This window comes from Tupaia chinensis, unplaced genomic scaffold (genome assembly GCF_000334495.1).
Source record: "Tupaia chinensis unplaced genomic scaffold, TupChi_1.0 Scaffold143970_1, whole genome shotgun sequence".
NCBI classification, from domain to species: Eukaryota; Metazoa; Chordata; class Mammalia; order Scandentia; family Tupaiidae; genus Tupaia; species Tupaia belangeri.
Window position 1 is genome coordinate 1150216 of NW_006203821.1, and position 20638 is coordinate 1170853.

Consider the following 20638-nt stretch of genomic DNA (forward strand, 5'->3'; position numbering starts at 1 on the left):
GCAGCTTTAAAAAAAAAAATCATTATTTTTTCACATGAGTTTTGCCAGAGAAAGACAGAGAGAGATGAAGCAAGCCACCAGGTATGAGACTCATACTGTGGTCGGCCATGTGGGAATTCTAGTGCCTTAACCACCACGTCACCTGCTGGCCCCCAAAGCAGCTTTTTTACTCCTCTTTTTTTTTTTTATAAATAAGGATTTAATTTATTATTTTTATTGTTATTTAATTTGCTACAGGGTGCATACCTGAGACAGACACAAAGAGAGAGAAAGCTAGGTGCAGGACTTGAACCATGGTCAGTCATGTGGGAGTCCAGCACATCAATCACCATGCCGCCTACTGCCCCCATTGCTTCATACTCTTGATACTACAAATGTATCCTTGACAAAAGATCTTGAGGTGAGGGCATTTTTTTCTGTCTTCTATAGGGAAAGCAGATGAAAGGAAAGGCTGATGGGCTCTTTCAACACTAATTTCTTTTTTTTTTTTTGCTAGAGGGTGCATGTGTTTTCTAGAGAGACAGAGAGAGAGGGAGAGGGGAAAACAACCCGCGGGGCGTGTTCACACTGTAATCCCTTTTCTTTCATTTCCTCCCTTTCTTGAGATTTTGGAAGCATACACAAGTGTCTGGTGTGCTACTCAAGCCACTAGGTCTGGGATTTGAACTGCACAGTTGACAGGATCTGGTTGCCTTACCCACTAGGCCATGGAGCCAGCTCTAACTCTGAAATATTAAAATTATTTTCTTCCAAGAACACAGAAAGGGTGGGCTAGGGAACTCAGACAGACTGACAAATCAGACAGGTTAGTAACTTTCAATTTTACACGTTTAATTCAATACCACACATGCTCATCAACTAGACAGCGTTATTTTCCGACCCCACCTTAGCTCCAGGAATCTGTTTAATCTTGTATCTGAGGGGTAATCCATAGGAAATAAAATGAAGACGGGCAACTGGTACTTTCTAAAACTGGTGCAACCCCCCACCCCATCATATCATAAAGCCCCCATCTGGTGCCGGAACCCACCTCCAGAGGTCAAAAGGAGCAGACCAATAAGAGGGTTTGTTCTCTACTTTACTCACTTCTCTCATTTACTAAGCAGCTTTAATAACCAAAATAAACGGTCCCCAGGAGAGGAACAACTCTCCAGAAGACTGCTGGGGGCATACTGGTAAAACTGGAATCAGGGGCTGACCGCAGGTTCAACACTGTGGCCAGAAATTCCTGGACCCAAATCTGTGGGAAAGCTCATATCTCTACTGCTTCTGTCCAGTAAGAGGTTTCTGGGTCCCATATAACACTCCCAACTGACTTAAATTTACCATGTAAGAATAGGTTTCTCTCTATCCCTGGGCTGTGGTCTCTTCAGTCATCTCCATCTTCTTCATCCTCAATCTGAAACCGTTTCTTCTTTTGAATTCCCAGTGCTCCCAATTCTGGTGCTATGGGAATGACAGAGGTGAGAGAGAGAGGTTATCTAAATATGTTAATGGCTAAGGAGATTTGTCTTCAGCATTAAAGAGAAGAGGGACAGGGCCAGCAGGTGTCATGGTGGTTAAGGCACTGGACTCTCACATGGTCAACCGTGGCTCAAGTCCTGGACCCGGTGGCTTGACATTTATGCCTGGCACATGTGTGTGTGCATGCCCAAAATCCCAAGAGGAGAATGGAGGAGAAAGGACTGAAGTAAGGCCATCCCCGTGGGGTGATGATTTCTCACTTTCTGTCTCTCTGTCTCTCCAGTGAGTGCATGTGCCCTATAGCAAAACAAATCTCTAAAAAAAGAGAGAGAGCAGAAGAAAAAGCAGGTCCCAGTGAGGCTCTCCACCTTTGCTTCTGCCCTCCTCCTCCTGTTCATCGTCGCTATCCAGCAGCTGTCGCTTCTTGGGTGCTGCCTTCAGCTGTTCTTTCCCACCACCAGTCTCTTCCTCTAAAACGACCATAAGGGGCAAAGAATTAGGGAACTGAGCCCTCATATTCTCAAGACACCATATCAGTCCTCTAGACTAAGATGGCTGGCACGCAGTAAGAATCAAGAGATGAGCAACTGTACTACTACCCTCTGAGGGCGCCAGGCCTGCCTTCTTTTTACGGGCTAACAAAAGGGCCCTCAGGGCTTGTGCTCGGTGCTCATCATCGGGGCCTTGTTCTCCAGGGACTTCAGGTTCTAGCTCTGGCTGTAGCTTTTCCTCCTTTTCCTCGGGTTGACTCAAAGAAGCTGCTATCCTCCGGAGCTGGGTGGGACTCAGTTTGGCTGGAATTCGCCAGAAGGTTTCCTACAGGGCAAAGAAGTTGCAAATGACAGCAAAGGGAAAGGAATAACTTCTAACTCACCAAATTTTGATACTAAATAAATGTGACCCTTCAGGAGTCAGCCAGTTGGTGTGGAGGTTAAGGCAGCTGGATCCCACAAGGCCAACTCTGTGGTTCGAGTCCTAGATTCAATGGCTTGAGAAACACACCATATTTATGTGCATTTGTGCACAAAATCCAGAGAGAACGAAGGAGAAGACATTACAGTATGGTCCTCCCCTTGAGGGGGGTGGTAATTTCTCATTTTCTCTCTCAATTCCCTCTCTCTGGTGACAGCATGTATCCTAAATAAAACAACAACAAAAAAACCAAACCAAACCAACAAATGAAATGATCCTTCAGTGGTAAAGATCCATAAGGATCGTTAATGCTACTTATTATTTATATTTAATGGCTAGCACGGTGCCTGCTATATTAGGAGGCTCCCAGTAAACACAATCATTAAATGAATAAATGAATGGATCCCGGGGACCTAAAGATGAATCAGGTATAATTCTTGGTCTCACGGAACTAACAATCTAATGGGAGAAAGAATGTATGTGTTTTAAAACTATTCAGGAAGGGAACACCAGGTGGTGTGGTGGTTAAGGGCACTGGACTCTCATATGGCTGACCGCAGTTCAAGTCCTGAACCTGGTGGCCTGCTTTCTCATTTTCTGTCTCTCTTACTCATTTGCGCTGTCCCTCTCTGGTCAAATTTAAATACATAATGTTTTTTTATTAAGGATCACCCCTTGGAGGGTGATTTTTCACTTTCCCTCTCTCTCTCTCTCTCTCTCTGGCGCACGCACGCTCCCTACAGCAAAAACCAAAACAAACCAACAACAAAAAGACACAGGATCAGGGCTATAGACCAAGGGAAAAAACAAATTCCAGCTGCCAAAGTACTGACTTTGCTTCAGAGGTTGAAAGAGTGATAGAAGGAGCTAGCAGATGTGGTGATTAAGGTAGTTTTTAAATAAAGAGATACGGGCTGTTTTTCTGAGAAGGTGATAATTGAGCTAACTCTTGAAGGCTGGGAGAGGTTCCTCAGAAAGATGAGTGGGTACGAGGGTGTGTGAGTGGTTAGAGGCTTTCGATAAAGGGAATGGCATGATCAACCATTTGAAGACAGAAGAAAAGCCTACGGTTTGAAATTGGAGAGTAGTCTGGGATGACTGCTGTAAAGCAGGTGTGTGGATGGTATGGCCCTCAGGCTGCAAAAGGTGGTCAAGGCCAACTCAGAGGATGTGAGTTCTTTCCTGCATGGAGGGGATCGCCATCAAGTGCTCTGGACAGGGGAATAATGTAACGACACCGACGTTTTAGAAAGAAAAACCTGGCAATGTGGAAGATGGATTCAGGAGGGGAGGTGGGAGAGAGGAAGTGAACAAGACTAACAGGTGTCTGCAATGAGTCTCAGAGATGACACTACAGTGAAGACAGAGTACAATGAACAGGACAGGAAGAATGGCAAGGACAGAGATAGTGACTGGAATGAAAAGAAGGAGATTTACTGTGAAACAGGACCACAATGCCTTGGCTGACATTGTAAGTGGCGTACTTACCTGCCCAGAGGCAGGAGGCCGAACCCCTAGCTTACGCAGCAGCCGCTGAAATTGTTCATTTTCCATTGCTTCCTCATTTTCTTCTGTCAGCGGCACTAGTGGAACTGCCTGGGAGCAGCCTAGGACAGGATCAAGAGTCGCACGAAGGACATGTGAAAAGAGATCAGGTCTCTAGCTGCCTCCAGTGCTCCCGTCCTAGAACCATCATCTGTCCACTCACCATCCTCTTCCCGATCATTTGCTACTCGAATCAGGCAATTCTGGAGCCACAGAAGAGGGGCGGAAAAGCCTATGGAAAAAAAGGAAACATATATTTGGCTTCAACTCCTAACCCTTCATCTGAGACCTCTTTCTCAACACTCTCATATGGCTGACCGCAGTTCAAGTCCTGAACCTGGTGGCCTGCTTTCTCATTTTCTGTCTCTCTTACTCATTTGCGCTGTCCCTCTCTGGTCAAATTTAAATACATAATGTTTTTTTATTAAGGATCACCCCTTGGAGGGTGATTTTTCACTTTCCCTCTCTCTCTCTCTCTCTCTCTGGCGCACGCACGCTCCCTACAGCAAAAACCAAAACAAACCAACAACAAAAAGACACAGGATCAGGGCTATAGACCAAGGGAAAAAACAAATTCCAGCTGCCAAAGTACTGACTTTGCTTCAGAGGTTGAAAGAGTGATAGAAGGAGCTAGCAGATGTGGTGATTAAGGTAGTTTTTAAATAAAGAGATACGGGCTGTTTTTCTGAGAAGGTGATAATTGAGCTAACTCTTGAAGGCTGGGAGAGGTTCCTCAGAAAGATGAGTGGGTACGAGGGTGTGTGAGTGGTTAGAGGCTTTCGATAAAGGGAATGGCATGATCAACCATTTGAAGACAGAAGAAAAGCCTACGGTTTGAAATTGGAGAGTAGTCTGGGATGACTGCTGTAAAGCAGGTGTGTGGATGGTATGGCCCTCAGGCTGCAAAAGGTGGTCAAGGCCAACTCAGAGGATGTGAGTTCTTTCCTGCATGGAGGGGATCGCCATCAAGTGCTCTGGACAGGGGAATAATGTAACGACACCGACGTTTTAGAAAGAAAAACCTGGCAATGTGGAAGATGGATTCAGGAGGGGAGGTGGGAGAGAGGAAGTGAACAAGACTAACAGGTGTCTGCAATGAGTCTCAGAGATGACACTACAGTGAAGACAGAGTACAATGAACAGGACAGGAAGAATGGCAAGGACAGAGATAGTGACTGGAATGAAAAGAAGGAGATTTACTGTGAAACAGGACCACAATGCCTTGGCTGACATTGTAAGTGGCGTACTTACCTGCCCAGAGGCAGGAGGCCGAACCCCTAGCTTACGCAGCAGCCGCTGAAATTGTTCATTTTCCATTGCTTCCTCATTTTCTTCTGTCAGCGGCACTAGTGGAACTGCCTGGGAGCAGCCTAGGACAGGATCAAGAGTCGCACGAAGGACATGTGAAAAGAGATCAGGTCTCTAGCTGCCTCCAGTGCTCCCGTCCTAGAACCATCATCTGTCCACTCACCATCCTCTTCCCGATCATTTGCTACTCGAATCAGGCAATTCTGGAGCCACAGAAGAGGGGCGGAAAAGCCTATGGAAAAAAAGGAAACATATATTTGGCTTCAACTCCTAACCCTTCATCTGAGACCTCTTTCTCAACCAAAGTCCTCACCTTCCTCACACAGGCTTTGACCAAGGCTTTCAGTTGAAAGGACTGAGCCACCCTGGACTAGTTCTGCTTCTGAATCTTCTTTCTCTTCATCCTCTTCACTCTCTTCCTGTAGCAGGTTTTCCTCTTCCTCAAAGTCTTCCTGGAAAAGGTCTTTCAAGGACTCCTTTCCATCAGGCTAAAATTCATGGGAAGAAGGAAAATGAAAAATAAGGCAACCAAGACCAGCAGGTGGCATGGTGGTTGAGGTGCTGGACTCCCACATGGCCAACCACAGTGCAAGTCCCAGACCTGGTGGCTTGCTTTCTCACTTTCCCTCTCTCTGCTCAAATTGAATAATAATAACAAATAAAATTAAGAACTAAAAAAAAAAAAAAGGTGGCAATCTAAGGAACTTAGTGGAGTCTTCTGATTCCTGGCCACCCACTGGAGGAATGTCAGAAATGCCACAAGCAGAAAGGATCAGGTGGGCTACCTGCAAGGATCATTTTAGGGGGAGTAGTGGGCCCACGCTGTCAGAACCAGAGTGAGACCGTTACCACGCTTGGGGGTGCCAACTTCCTCCGCCGCTTCTTGTATAGCTCTCGCCGCTCAGCTACCAGCCCCAGAGCCAGCAGTTTATCCACTATCCGAGCCCGTGAACGTTTGGCTGTGATATTCTTCATGATATGACCCAGGACATCTACAAAGAGGAAATGTGTGAATATGATAAACTGCAACTGGGGAAAGGGATTAGTAAAGGAAATGAAAGGTCTCTGGAAATGGGCTCGTTCAATTCACCTCCAAATGATACAATCATTACAGGTGGGCAGAAGGGATGGGATGACAAGGCAGAGGAGAAGGAAATGGACAGCTCAGTTCTCACCTCAGAGGTGCTGTGGGCTTTCACCTCACCTACCATCAGAGTCCCGGAACTCCTCAAAAAGCCGCTGCAGCTCCAGCTCCTGATCTTCTGTCCACAGTACAATCTGGGTTCCTTTCCTGTTTAGTCAGGTGTCAGTGGAAGAGGCCCAGGAAGTGAACACAGGGTTCCCCCCATCCTAGTCCCTCCAGTGCCTGTGCTCTACCTTTGGAAGTCCTTGACACTGTCAGCTAGTCCCAGCCGTACCAGATGGTGGATGACCTGCTTGCGTGTTCGAGGAACAGTATTCAGGCGTGCCAAGATGACTTCCAGCACATCCTGCCCTGAGGTAGAGAAGAGGGCAGTAAAGAGGAGTCCTGGGCTTCAGGCTGCCCTTCTTATGAACTCTTCAGGTCTCAAGGCCTCACACCTTCCACATCCTTATGGGCGAGATACAGCTCCCGAAGCTGAGCCTCTTCCTCTGGGCTCCACACAGGGGCTCTGCGACTAGAAGACCTGAATGGGGAAAGGGGAAAGGGAACAGATAGGTTGCAGGCCCTACATCCCTCTCTGATAAGTTCTTGAAGGGACAAGGAGGGTGAGGCAGATAGCTCCAAGAAGCCAGCTGGCAGAGGCACAAGGTAGGTTTCCTTCCTCTCACTTTCCTTCTACTTATCCCAAAGATCAAACTAGGAGATTTTCCAGAAGAGATCTATGAAACCTGATACTCTGGAGACTGTGAGAATAAAGAGAAAAATGAGGAAGCTTGAAAGAATAGGAGGTGAACTACAAAGGGAAAGAAAACAAATATTTCTATGATTCTTTTTGGTTTCCCAGCACATCTGCAAGTAGGCACATACAGACTGTCTCTGGAAGGCCATCTTGCTCCCACCCGAGACTGCCTCCATGGAGGCTGGCGAAGGAGAGGGAAACTAGATAGGAGACAGGCTCCAGTCCCTGTCCTTCCCTTAGATAACCTTAGTTACAGCATTTCACCTCTGGGTCTGTTCCCACCTATGAATGGGAAAGAAACATTAGGCTCAATGGCCTACGAGCTCTTCCAGTTCTGACACTGATCTGTGCCACTCTCCCCTACTGGCCATCTCTCCCCATCCTCAAGCTTACCCGCTATCCAAGGAGCCATAGCCCTCCGTCATCTCTCGAACCACAGCTGTGTTCTTCCAGAACAACAGCTCCACAAAGGCTTTTTGGTTAACTGCGGCCAATGCGAAGAACTTGCCCAGGATGTATTTGGCAAAAGTCACTAGTTCCTACAAAAAGAGGGGGCTGTTATGAGGTCTGTAGCCCAAGTGTATATATAAACCTGGCCTGGTAGGCATTTTCTCTATGCTATCCCTAGCTCCAACCCCCTCAGCTCAAACTCTCTTCTACCCTTCCCCATGCAGGTCCCTCAACCTGTATGACTACTTCCTCACATCTCATCTCTCAGCCCTTGAGACCTCTCAGCATTCTTTATCTCCTGAAGATGATCCACACCCTTCCATACCCATTCCTTAGTATTCCCTCACTTTGTAGGCTCCAGCAGCAGGGTCACTAAGTAGACGGTTGAAGAGGCAGAAGATTGAGAGCTGGAAAAGTAAGGCTTCCATTTTGAGGTCATGGGCCACTCGGTGCAGCATCTTGACAACACAGTGATTGGTGTGGGCACTATTCTGTTGGTAGCTCCGCAGCAGTAGCACATAAGCTCGAACAACAGTTGAGCATGCAAAGCTGCACCAAAACAGGGAGGGAGAAGATGTCAGTCTAAGATAGACACCGTTGGGACCAGCAGTTGGTGTAATGGCTATGTCGCTGGACTCCCATGTAGTCGACTGTGGTTCGAGTCCCAGACCTGGTGGCTTAAACTCACGTCGGGCACATGTGTGTGTGCGTCCAAGATCCCAAGAGGAGAATGGAAGAGAAGGGATTGCAACAACATGGCCATCCCCCATGGGGAGTGACTTCTTGCTTTCTGTCTTTCTGGTGAGCACATGTGCCCTGTAGCAAAAACCTCTCCAAATAAATAAATAAATAAATAAAAACAGAAAGACTATTAAACTACCCAGATTAATTTACAAACTCAGTGCAATCCCTATCAAATTACCAGTGTCTTTCTTCATAGAAATAGAAAAAAAAAAAGTAATAAAATTTGTTGGGATTTTCAGCATGCATGTACATGCACCCAGTGTGATTTTCAAGCCCCCAGGTCCAGGACTTGAACTGTGGATGGACACCTGGGTGACCAGCACCTTAACCACCATACCACTTGCTGGCCCCAGCCAACTAATTTTTGACAAAGGACACAAGACAGTCTAGTGAAGAAAAGAAAGTCTTTTCAATAAATGGTGTAAGGAAAACTGGATATTCAGTTGCAGAAAAATGAAACTAGACCCCTATCTCTCGCTTTTAACAAAAATCAACCCTAAATGGACTAAAGATTTCAATGTAGGGCCAGCAGATGGCGCAGTGGTTACATCACTGGACCCTAACTACAGTTCGAGTCTGGACCCAGTAGCTTGAAACTCATGCTGAGCGTGTGTGCGTTTGTGTCTACAAGATGTATAGCTAAATGTAAATAAGAAAGTACAAAATAAATAACATTGAAATTTAAAAAATGGGGGCCAGGGACCAGCAGTTAGCATAATGGCTATGTTGCTGGACTCCCACATAGTCAAACGCAGTTTGAGTCCCGGACCCGGTGGTTTAAAACTCACGCTGGGCGCGTGTGTGTGCGTGCCCAAGATCCCGAGAGGAGAATAGAGAAGGGACTGTGGCGTGGCCATCACCCTATAGCAAAAAAAAAACCTTTCAAAAAAAAAAGGGGGGGGGCACCTTGGCATGGTGGGTTGGAGGAGCTGGATCCCATAAGGACAACCAAATGGTTCAAATCCCAGCCCTAGTGGCTTGTAAAACACAGTGGGCACATATGCATGTGAGCCCCAAATCCAGACTGAATGGAGAAATGGAAGAGAAGGGATTGTGGCGTGATCACACCCCACTAGGGGGAGGGTGCTTTCTCCCTCTCCCTCTCTTTCTGGTAAGTACATGTGCACTCTGTCAGGAAGGAAGGTAGATCCTGCTTGTCCTCATTGCTGCACAATCGCCACTCTGAGACCTAATCAGTCCTTTTGACCCGCACCGTTTCAGGTAGTCCAGAAAGTTAAATTCTTTCTCCGACACCTGGACTACTTGCAACTCCTCTTCCTCTTCTTCTTCCTCTTCCTCCTCTGCCCCTTGTTCTTCTTGCCCCTGTTGTCCTATAGGAAGAGTAAGATAATTAGGTTTCTCTTGGGCTGGTGCTGGAGAAGAGCTGGAAGGAGAGGACTATGAAGAAATGGAGACTCACGGGGAAGTGGAGCAGAGAGGATTTGTTTCAGCAACTGGAGTTCCTCCCCCGAGGAAATGTCTTCAGAGCCAAACACATCTCCTTCTGGCCACACTTCCCTGAAGCACAGACAGCAAAAAGGCTTTAACCAGAGGAAATCCAAATTAAATTGAAGTAGGAGAAGAAATTCAGACTTGTTTAATTTGTCAGTCAGAAAAAGAATGCATGGACCAGCAGATGGCGTAGCAGTTACATTGCTGGACTCCCAGATGGCCAACTGCAGTTTGAATTCTGGAACTGGTAGCCTGAAACTCACGCTGGGAACATGTGGTACAAGCCCAAGATCTCGAGCAGAGAATGGAGGGGAAGGAGTTGTGGTGTGGCCATTCCCTTTGAGAGGTGATTTCTCACTTTGTCTTTCACAGTCTCTGTCTCTCTATGGCAAGCTCATGTACCCTAAAGAAAAAAATCTCTAAAAAAATTAATTAAAAAAGAAAATGAATTCAAACTATTACTTGAGAGAGAAAATAAATTTTATTGGAGAAAATTTTTGTCTTAAGCCATAGTGCGATAAAAACCATATAAGAGTGCCCACACCACTGCCTACTTTTTAAGGATGCCAAATCCTTTTTTTTGTGGAGAGGTTTTTGCTATAGGGTGCGTGCACTCGCCAGAAAGACAGAGAGACAGAAGGACAGAAAGCAAGAAATCACCCCCCAGAGGGGATGGCCACGCCGCAATCCCTTCTCCCCTATTCTCCTCTTGGGATCTTGGGAGCACACACACACATGCGCCCAGAGTGAGTTTAGGCCACCAGGTCTGGGACTTGAACCACAGTCGAATACATGGGACTCCAGCAACATAGCCATTACGCCAACTGCTGGTCCCAAAGGTGCCAAATCCTTCATGGCTAATCTTGGTTTGATTCCTGGCTCTGGTGGATTGAAAAAGCTACAAGGCACATGTTCGTGTGTGCCCCAAATCCCGATAGGATGGAGAAATGGAGGAGAAAGGATTGCAGTGTGACCACATCCCACTGGGGAGGTGCTTTCTCCCTTGCTCCTCCCCACCTGTAAGTGCATACCATGTACCATCTGGAATTAAAAAATATATATATTAGGGTCAGCAGTTGGTGTGGTGGTTCAGGTGCTGGAATCCCACATGGCCAACTGAAGTTTAAGTCCTGGACTGGTGGCTTGCTTTCTCTCTCTCCTTCTCTCTCTGGTGAAAGCACATTAAAAAATAATAATAAGATTCTTTATTTTTTAAAGAATTATTTTATTTAACTTTATTTATTTATATTTGTCCAGAGAGTACTTGGGCTCTCCAGAGAGACAAAGAGGAAGCACCCCCAATGAAGTGTGATCACACTGCAACTTCCTTTCTCCCCTTTCTTCATCTCACAGGATTCGGGGCACGCATATACACGTGCCCAAAGTGTTTTTCAAGTCACTGGGGCTGGGATTCGGTTGGCCACGTAAGAGCCAGCATTCTATGTATAGTGCTTAATCACTATACCACAGGACCAGCCCCCTCTCTTTTTTTAAAAAACAGGGTCTCAATATGTGGAATTTATTTTTTAATGATTCATCCATGAGAGAGAGAGACAGGAACCGCCAATACTCATCACACCATGATCGACCCCATCTCGACCTGCCGGGATCGTGGATAGATGTGTGAGTGTGTGCACAACCCCGTGGCGTGTACAAAGACCTCTGGACATAAACCTGGGGTCTTCCCATGTGGCTTCAGCATCACACAGCATTGTTACCACTGCATCACCATGGCTGACTTCTTTTATTTGGGGGGGGTGGGATTTTTGCTATAGGGCACACACATTTGCCAGAGATAGAGAGAAAGACAGAGAGACGGAAAGCAAGAAATCACCCCCTGGGGGATGGCCACGTTACAATCCCTTCTCCATTCTCCTCTCGGGATTTTGGGCACACATGGCCAGTGTGAGTTTAAGCCACTGAGTTCAGGACTTGAACTGTGGTCGACTGTGTGGGAGTCCAGAGATGTAACTGTTATGCCATTCGCTGCTCCCCCATGGTTGACTTCTTTTATAAGCCAGGGTCTCAATATACTGTGATCTTCCTGCCTTCACATCTGCCTCTGGAATAGCTGGAACTATAGGTGTGAGCCGCCACACGGGACTTCTCTCTTCTGACGACAGAGAACCCTGTAGCACAGTGAAGGCCTTACACTGCCCCCTAAGCCCAGAAAGGTGGCTGGAAGGGCTCTTACCGGGCAGACCTCAAAAGGGTCAGGGCCTGTGGGGCCTGGCCAGCCAGGAGACAGTCTTGGATTCGCACCATGGCTTCTGTCCGCTGCTCTTCCACTGGCACCTCTGAGGCCGCATCAAAGGGAACCATGGAGTCTGCACTGAGCTCAGGATCCTAGAGATGGATAAAGCTATGGGAGTGGAGGGGAGGAAAGCCAAGATTATCTACCCCAAGCACCTTCCTCAAGAAAGTTAAGGCCTCAGCAACCACCTACCTGGGCACAGCGCTGTAGTTGTTCAGCCAGAGCTGGCCACACAGCCTCTAGCTCCTCTGGGCTACGTGGGGTGTTGCCAGAACCAACAGTCTGGTCTAAAACCTTCTTCTTCTTTCTCTTCTTTCGTTTGTTCTGTGGGGAAAGAACTGCATTAGAATCACAGGAGGCCAAAGAAGGTCTTTTCCTAGTAATGCTTTTTCTTTTTCTTTCTTTTTAAGAGAGATGTTTTTGCTATAGGGTGTGTATACTCACGGAGACATAGGGAGAGACAGAAAGACAAAGAGAAAGCAAGAAACCACTCCCTGGGGGAGTATGGCCATGCCACAATCCCTTCTCCTCCATTCTCCTCTTGGGCTTTTGGGCACGTGTGCCCAGTGTGAGTTTGAAGCCACTGGGTGCAGGACTCAAACCGTGATTGACTATGTAGGAGTCCAGTGAAGTAACCATTATGCCATCTGCTGGTCCTTCACTGTCTTTTCAATTTCACAAGTAATGAACTGCACATTCACAGAATGCCCATATGTGCTACTCATAGGCAATGGGAAGCAGGACATATATATTGAGCATACATAGAGCTGCTATTCGCTCTTGAGCTTATACTCTAGTTGGGGAGACAGATGAGCAAAGATGTAATTACGCTACAGTGTGCACAAGAGCTACAATGTGGGTGAACATAACATGCCATTGCAGAACTCAGCTGACCTATTTCCTGGGGTCACAGGTTTGCCAAACACAGCAGTATGTCAGTGGGAAGGAAGTCTAAAGAATGAACACATGCTACAAAAGTCAAATAAGATAAATGAAAAGGTTTTATAAAATGCAAGGAGTTGAGGCCAGAGGGTGGCATAGTGGTTAAGGTGCTGGATTTCCACATGGCCAACCATGGTTTGAGTCCCAGATCCAGTGGTCCAAGACTCAGCCAGGCATGTGTGCGTGTATACCCAAAATCCTGAGAGGAGAATGGAGGAGAAGGGACTGTAGTGTGGCCATACCCTCTAGGGGGTGATTTCTTACTTTCTCTGTCTCTCCAGTAAGCACATGTGCCTTACAGCAAAAATCTCTCTCTGAAAAGAAAAATAATGCAAAGTGTTATGTAAATAAGCCCTCTAATTTTTTTCTTTCTAGAAAAGCAAGAGAATGAGGTAATACCTAAAACCTGCTCCCCACCCTCAGTCCCAAGTCATGGCTATGAACTAGTCTTTGATGTGAGTAAACAAAAGTCAAATAGGATAAACTGGGGGCCCTTGAGGTTCATACTCTACTCAAGGAACTTATAGTCAAACACACAAAGGGCCAGTCAGTGGCACTGTGGTTAAGGCACTGGACTCTTACATGGCCAACTGTGGTTCAAGGCCCGGACCCAGCAACTTGAAAAATCACACTAGAAGCACATGCCTGAAGGCCCCAAATCCTGAGAATAGAGAAGGGACTGTGGTGTGCCCAACACCCCCCTACCCCACCTAAGGGTGATTCCTCACTTTCCCTCTCTGTTGCCTGCGTCCTATGGCAAAAATCCAAACAAACAAAACACACATACCAAAGGTGAGGCGCGTGAGCTACAGAGACCAGCAGATCTCACTTTTGAGTATTGACGTTAGATTCACGGACAAGACGTTGGACAAGTTGCTTAACTGCTATGTGCAAATGTTCTAGTACTTTGGTGAAATCGCATGAAAATCTCAGTAGTGTCTGACACACAGTCTTGCTCGGGACCTCCTAGCACCTGTTATCACTGACATACCATACAGTCCTGAATGTAAAGGTAACTCTTTCTTTTTGGGGAGAGGTTTCTGCTATAGGGCACATGTGCTCACCAGAAAGACAGAGAGACAGAAAGTGAGAAATCCCCTCCCTGGGGGATTGGCCACGCCACAAACCCTTCTCCATTCTCCTCTCAGGATCTTGGGCACGCACGCACACACACCTGGCGTGAGTTTAAGCCACTGGGTCTGAGTCTCGAATTGCAGTCGACTACATGGGAGTCCAGTGATACAGTCATTACACTAACTACTGGTCCCGTAAAGGTAACTCTTTAGCAAAGTCTCATTCATACTTCTACTCCTTTCAAATACACCTCTTTTTTTTTTTTTTGGAGGTTTTTTTTTTTTGTGTTTGTGACAGGGCGTGTGCACACGCCAGAAAGACAGAGAGAGACAGAAAGCAAGAAATTATCCCCAGGGGGATGGCCACCCCACAATCCCTTCTCCTCCATTCTCCTCTCGGGATCTTGGGCACTCACGCACATGCACCTGACGTGAGTTTAAGCCACTGGGTCCGGGACGCAAACTGCGGTTCACTACATGGGAGTCCAGCGACATAGCTGTTACGCCAACTGCTAGTCCCTCAAGTCCACTTCTAACAGATTTTTAAGTTGCAGCCACTAGAATTATAGGACGGTTCTGGGTCAAAGCTTGTTTGTACCAACCAGACTCCCTGTATTTCGAGGTTACAGATTCCTGGGGGTTTTCTTGTCCTAGGCTTTTCATTTATTATTCCATTTCGGGCTTACAGACAGACATTATAATCCCAACTTTAGGGATCTAAAGACTGACATGAGTTTGAGTTTATTCTAACTGTAACTAGTACAGGACTAGATCCTGGACCGCCTTTCATTTTTTTAATGACAAAGAGTGCACGCATGCAAAAGACAGAGAAGGCACCTTCCACAGGGTCTTTCTTTTTTCTTTTTAGGTTTTTGTGATAGGGTGCTCACTGAAGAGAAAGAGAGAGACAGTGAGAGAGAGCATGAGAAATCACCCCCCGGGAGGATGGCCATGCCACAATCCCTTGTCCTCCATTCTCCTCTCAGAATTTTGGGCATGCACATATATGCACCTAGTGTGATTTTTCAAGTCACCAGGTCCAGGACTTCAACCATAGTTGGCGTGTGGGAGTCCAGGGCATTAACCACTACACCACCTCTTGGCCCTCACAGGTCTTTCTAACATTTGTGGCTGGCAAGTTTTCGGATCATACTGGAGATGCAAACCCATGGCTGACCATGTGGTCTCGTTTCACAGGGCACTGTGCCACAGCTATACCACAGCAGCTAAGCCCCTCAATTAAGGCTCTTTCCATGTCACCACAAGGCTGCTGAGTACAACCAGGAAAGATTACAGCATAATTGGTGAATCCTAAAATTATGAATTATGTATTTAGCAGTGTTTTGATCAATTTTTCCTGAATGAGTTAAGATATTTATGGTAGATCAAGGAGTAAGCTGATAGGAGAAAGAAACTATGGAAACACCAACAAACCTTCTTAGTTCAGAGTAATTCCAACTGAAAGCTTAAGCTGCAGAAAATGAGAGAAGGTCCCCAGTTCTTCCCCGCTCCTGAATCTCTTTCTATATCATGGGGCTGCCCAGTACCTGCACCACTAGGTTCCCACGGTTCCGGCAGAACCGCTCCAACATCTTAAGGAAGAGGTGAGTGGTTTCCACCAGGTCACGAAGGAATGAGCGGGGTTGGCATCTCTCATCAAACTTGCGAAAGAGTGCCAGGAATAGTTCTCGGTACTCCATCACATAGAAAATGTTGTCTAGAAATGGGGAAGAGAAAGCAATGAAAGGACTGGTTTGGAAAGCTTGGGAAAGGGGAGATGGGTAAAGTTGGGACTGGGAAGGCTGAGATTCTGGTCAAGAGACGAGGAAAGGCTGGAATCAGGGATCAGGTCAGGCCTCACTCTTGATGATGTGGCTGCTCTCCCTCACAGCCTCATCGGGGGACATGTCCATCTCATTCACTGTGGCCAGCAGCTCCTGATAGGCCTTGAGAGCCAGATGCATCCTGTGAGTAGAGGGAAGACAACTTAGGGCAATAGGCCATGGAAACTACAACCCTCCCATTCCCCAAAGGTGCCACCCAAAGCAGAATGACTCAGCCAGTCCTTACTCTCCACCTCAACCCTGAACCAGGGAAGAAGACCCGCCCAGAATTCAGGTATTCAGCTTCCCAGCCTGGGCACGGTGCCCGCCCTGGCCCCAGTAATCACTCCACTCACCGGCGAGCCCAGGAGGCAGCTTCCTTGCGGTCAGTCAGCATCATCTCATAGTAGTTGGTGAGGTTCTGCTCAATGAAGTGGAAGGCACGAACACTGAGGGTCTCAGAAACCAGGCCCGGCCGGAAGGAGGCAGCTCGATTGAAAGCCATGAAGAAAGCCAAGGCCCACATATAGTAGGTCTCATCATGCTGCTGAGCTTTTTCCCGAAGCAGGTGATCCTACCGTCCAAAAAACAAAAACTGCCATGACCTCACAGCTTGTAACTTAAAAAACTGAAGTGGACCCTGGGCACCACTGTAATAATACTCAAGGTCTACAATATTCAACTTCCTCTTATTTTCGCCAGTTATCTCCACATTCCCTTTCCCTTCCTCTCAATCTCTCTGGAGCCTTTTCTTATCATGCCAATAACCCATTCTCCCTGTTATCTTTACCATGTCTTGGGGCACCCTAAGCCCTCCCATCTACTAGTCCACACTCCAAGGTCAGCTTCCCACAAGCCCATCCTCAGGTTGCCCTTCTTAACCTCCATGGGCCCCATCATCTCTCTATTCCACCCCTCATCATCTCCACCTATCTTTCCTGGGCTCTCACCTTCACCGAGCCCATGAGGCGGTTATAACAGTTTTCCAGGAACTCGGAGCAAAAGTCTCTGAGGAAGAGCCTCACGTTGAGGGCAGAACGACGCTGGACGGACAACTCCTGGGCAGCCCGGCGACGTTTAGGCAGCCTCCGCGGCTGCTTTCCCAAATCTGAGCTGTAGTTTCGGAGCTGGGAGGTGTGAACTGGGGATTAGAAATCACTCCCCAACTCCCCAGGGAGAAGTGCCTCAACGCAATCCCTTCTCCTTCTGGGATTTTGGGCACACATGTGCCTGGAGTGATTTTCAAGCTGCCAGGTCTGGGTCTGGAACCGCGGTCAGCCGTGTCGGAGTCCGGCATCTTAATCATTACCTCACTTGCTGGCCCCAACATCCAATGTTGTTGTTGTTTTAAAATTATTTTATTGAACTCTATTTTATTTATTTATTTTAATTTGACCAGAGAGGGGCAGAGTGAGAGAAAGAGAGGGAAAGTAAGAAACCAAGACACCAGGTCCGGGACTTGAACCACGGCTAACCACATGGGAATCCAGCATCCTTAACCAACATACCACCTGCTGGCCCCCATCCAATTCTTTTTTAAACTTAAAATTATTTATTTCTTTGATGAGAGAGGGAGGCAGAGAGACACACACATCACCCCCAAACAGAGCTTCACATTGTGATCCAACCTCGCCTCTGCCAGCCAGGATCACTGGTAAGTGTGCACACCCAGCAAACACAGGGAGACCTTGGGATTCAAACTGGGACCTTCCCATATGGCCTTCAGCATTGGAGAACATTGCTTTATCACTGTGCCACTGCAGCTGGACAACAGTCGCCAACTTTCTTTCTTTCTTTTTAAAAGAATTATTTTATTTATTTAAATTTGACCAGAGAGGGATAAAGCATGTGTGTGTGAGGAATGAGAAAGCGAGCCACAAGGTACAAGACTTGAACAATAGTCAGCCAAGTGGGAGTCCAGCGCCCATAACCACCATGCCACCTGCCGGCCTGTCACCAACTTTCTAAGTCAAAGAACATAAACATGTTAACCAGGGATGATTACCTTCTTAGGCCCTACAACTCCACAATGTCCCCATCCAGATGTGAAGAGTACTCACATTGTGAAGACCTTTGTGAAAGATGAGGTCTCTCTCCCCAATGGATTTCAACCCTTGGACAATGTAGGAGCCCCCAAATCGAGAATGCCTGCAATAAAAAAAAAAAAGGCCCAAGTGATTCCTCGATTTCTGGAAGCTCTATCCTTATTTTCTTTCTTTTTTTAAAATAAAATTATTTTTATTTATTTGAAGTTTATAGCATGATGTTACGGGATATATGTATATGCAGACACACAGTTTAATGGTTACAATGGTGGAGCAGCATATCTATCATTTCACAGTTTTTTTGTGTGTGTGACGAGAGCAAATAAAATATATTTGTTTAACAAAAATCTCTAATGCAATACAATTTTATTAAGTTTAGTCCACATGTTGTACACTAGACTTCTGGACTCATTCATCCTACATAACTGCTAGGAAGGTATTTCAAAAAGTTCCTAGAAAAATAAAGTATGAGGTTTTGGTGTAAAAAAAATTTGAAATCTAGGACCAGCAGTTGGCGTAATGGCTATGTTGCTGGACTCCCACGTAGCTGACCGCGGTTTGAGTCCCGGACCCGGTGGTTTAAACTCACGCCAGGCATGTGTGTGTGTGTGCCCAAGATCCTGAGAGGATAATGGAGGAGAAGGGGTTGTGACATGGCCATCCTCCCTGGGGGGTGATTTCTTGCTTTCTGTCTCTCTTTGTCTTTCTGGTGAGCACACACACTCTACAGCAAAAACCTCTCCAAACAAAACAAAACAAAACATTGAAATCCATAATTTTCTCATATCAAGTATTTGCCATTAGCTTTCTGAAGAGCCCTCATATTTTATATTCTTAAACCTGCATCTCCCCATTTCTCCTCCACTCCCCTCTGTGATAACCACTGTTTCTTCCTTAGCTGCATGTAGTTGAGCACCCCCCCCAAGGTTTTTACCATAGGGCACATGTGCTTCACCAGAAAGAAAAGAGACACAGGGAGAGGTTAAGTGAGAAAGCACGGCCTGGGGGAATGACCATGCTGCAATCCCTTCGCCTCCATTCTGTTCCTGGGATTCTGGGGACACACATACACACAAGCGCCCAGCATGAATTTGCTCCCAGGTCCGGGACTTGAACCATGATCAGCCATGTTGGAGTCCGGTACCACCTGCTGGCTCTGCAGTCTCTCTCTCTCTCTTTTTTTTCTTGGAGTTTTTTTTTTTTTCCCCCTATAAGGCGCATGTGCTTGCCAAAAAGACAGAGACAGAGAGACAGAAAGAGAGAAATCACCATGCACGGGGGATAGCCACGCCACAATACCTTCTCCTCCATTCTTTTTCTCGGGATCTTAGGCATGCACGTACACATGCCCAGCATGAGTTTAAGCCACCAGGTCTGGGACTTGAACCACAGTTGACTACATGGGAGTCCAGAGACATAGCCATTACACCAACTGCTGGTCCCGTATTCTCTCTCTCTTTTTTAAAAAAATAATTAAATTAATTTTATTTATTATTCTTCAGTTTGACCAGAGAGAGGCAGAGTGAGAGAGACGAAGAGTGAGAAAGCAAGACATTGGATGTGGACCTTAAACCATGGTCGGCCACGTGGGAGTCCAGCACCTTAACCACCACGCCATCTGCTGGCCCCATTCTCTCTTTTAATATTCCTCATCTGAGTTTGTGCATTTTTCTTTCTCCATCTGGCTTATTTTACTTACTAGCATGTTCTCCTGCAAATGGCAGGATCTGTTTATTTCCTAAGGCTGAGTAACATTCAATTGTTCATATATATGTATTTTTTATTAATCCATTCATCCATCAATGGGCATTTAGGTTGATGTTTTATTGTGGCTAGTGCTGCAATAAACAAAGGAGTACAGATTTCTTTTCCTTTCTTTTTCATTTCTTTCTTTAATTAATAGAGGGTGCATGTGTTTGCCAGAGAGAGGAGAGAAAGCATCCCCTAATGGGGGCATAATCGTATCACAATCAGTTTTTCTCCCATCTTTCCATCTCATCAGGATTCTAGGCACATATGCACACCTTCCTGGTATATATTTTAAGCTGCTAGAGCCAGGACTTGGACTGTGGTTGACCAGAAGGGATCTGGCTCCTGAGGTACTCTAATTTCCACTGTGCTACAGGGTCAGTCCTACAGAAATCTTTCGGAGGTGATGACTTCAATTACTTTGAGAGGAATTTCTGGGTTTCCATTCTCTTTCATCAGCATGCCAGAGTGAGTTAAAATGATGAAATGTTATCCAGTCACCACTGTCTTATAATCTGTCCCCAGCATTCCGTAGTGCAGGACCAGGGACACAGGCAGAGCAGCAGTCTGCCCCTCACCTGTTGCCTCGCTGGAGGGCTCGAGTCTTCTTTTCCGCCATTTCTCGCTGACGTAACACTTCCAGTTCTGCCACATCTGCACTCCGCTCCTGAGTTAGGTGTCCCTGCCCTACTCCTGCCAGCTGCTCAGGGTTCTAGATTTGGAACAAGAGAAGGATCAAAAGGATAACAATCTCTTATCTTGAGTTTACACTTATTAGGGATAGAAAGTGAATGAAACAGGGCTGCCATCGGGACCCCAGAATCAAGACATGGCTACTCTGTCACAAGCCTTGCCCAGGTGATTAGAAGAGCAATTCTGGTCTCACAGCAAAAGAACGCAAGAATGGAGAAGCCTGAGGCAACAAGCCGGGGTCTTACCTGGTCACGGAACATAAGGGAGACGATCTCTAGCACATGTAGGCTCCACTGCTGTT

The 20638-nt window shown here is 46.6% G+C and overlaps 1 protein-coding gene across 3 annotated transcripts in view; it reads right to left on the reverse strand.

Annotated features, from left to right (window-relative positions):
* Positions 1–830: 830 nt before the first annotated feature.
* Positions 831–20638, reverse strand: part of TIMELESS (timeless circadian regulator) — a 36828-nt gene continuing 17020 nt past the window's right edge. For all 3 annotated transcript variants that reach the window (XM_027767158.1, XM_014583000.2, XM_027767157.1), the window contains 23 exons: positions 20583–20638; positions 20223–20356; positions 17911–17998; positions 16801–16977; positions 16207–16424; positions 15889–15992; positions 15575–15744; positions 12205–12336; positions 11953–12104; positions 9727–9824; positions 9520–9637; positions 7910–8111; positions 7506–7651; positions 6811–6896; positions 6607–6724; positions 6438–6520; positions 6079–6221; positions 5543–5717; positions 5393–5461; positions 5173–5291; positions 2064–2280; positions 1833–1934; positions 831–1446 (listed from right to left, as the gene is read on the reverse strand). The exon at positions 20583–20638 is cut by the window's right edge. In XM_027767158.1, coding sequence (XP_027622959.1) covers positions 1370–1446; positions 1833–1934; positions 2064–2280; positions 5173–5291; positions 5393–5461; positions 5543–5717; positions 6079–6221; positions 6438–6520; positions 6607–6724; positions 6811–6896; positions 7506–7651; positions 7910–8111; positions 9520–9637; positions 9727–9824; positions 11953–12104; positions 12205–12336; positions 15575–15744; positions 15889–15992; positions 16207–16424; positions 16801–16977; positions 17911–17998; positions 20223–20356; positions 20583–20638 — 2984 coding nt within the window. In that variant the 3' untranslated portion in view covers positions 831–1369. The remainder of the gene's footprint in view (positions 1447–1832; positions 1935–2063; positions 2281–5172; positions 5292–5392; positions 5462–5542; positions 5718–6078; positions 6222–6437; positions 6521–6606; positions 6725–6810; positions 6897–7505; positions 7652–7909; positions 8112–9519; positions 9638–9726; positions 9825–11952; positions 12105–12204; positions 12337–15574; positions 15745–15888; positions 15993–16206; positions 16425–16800; positions 16978–17910; positions 17999–20222; positions 20357–20582) is intronic.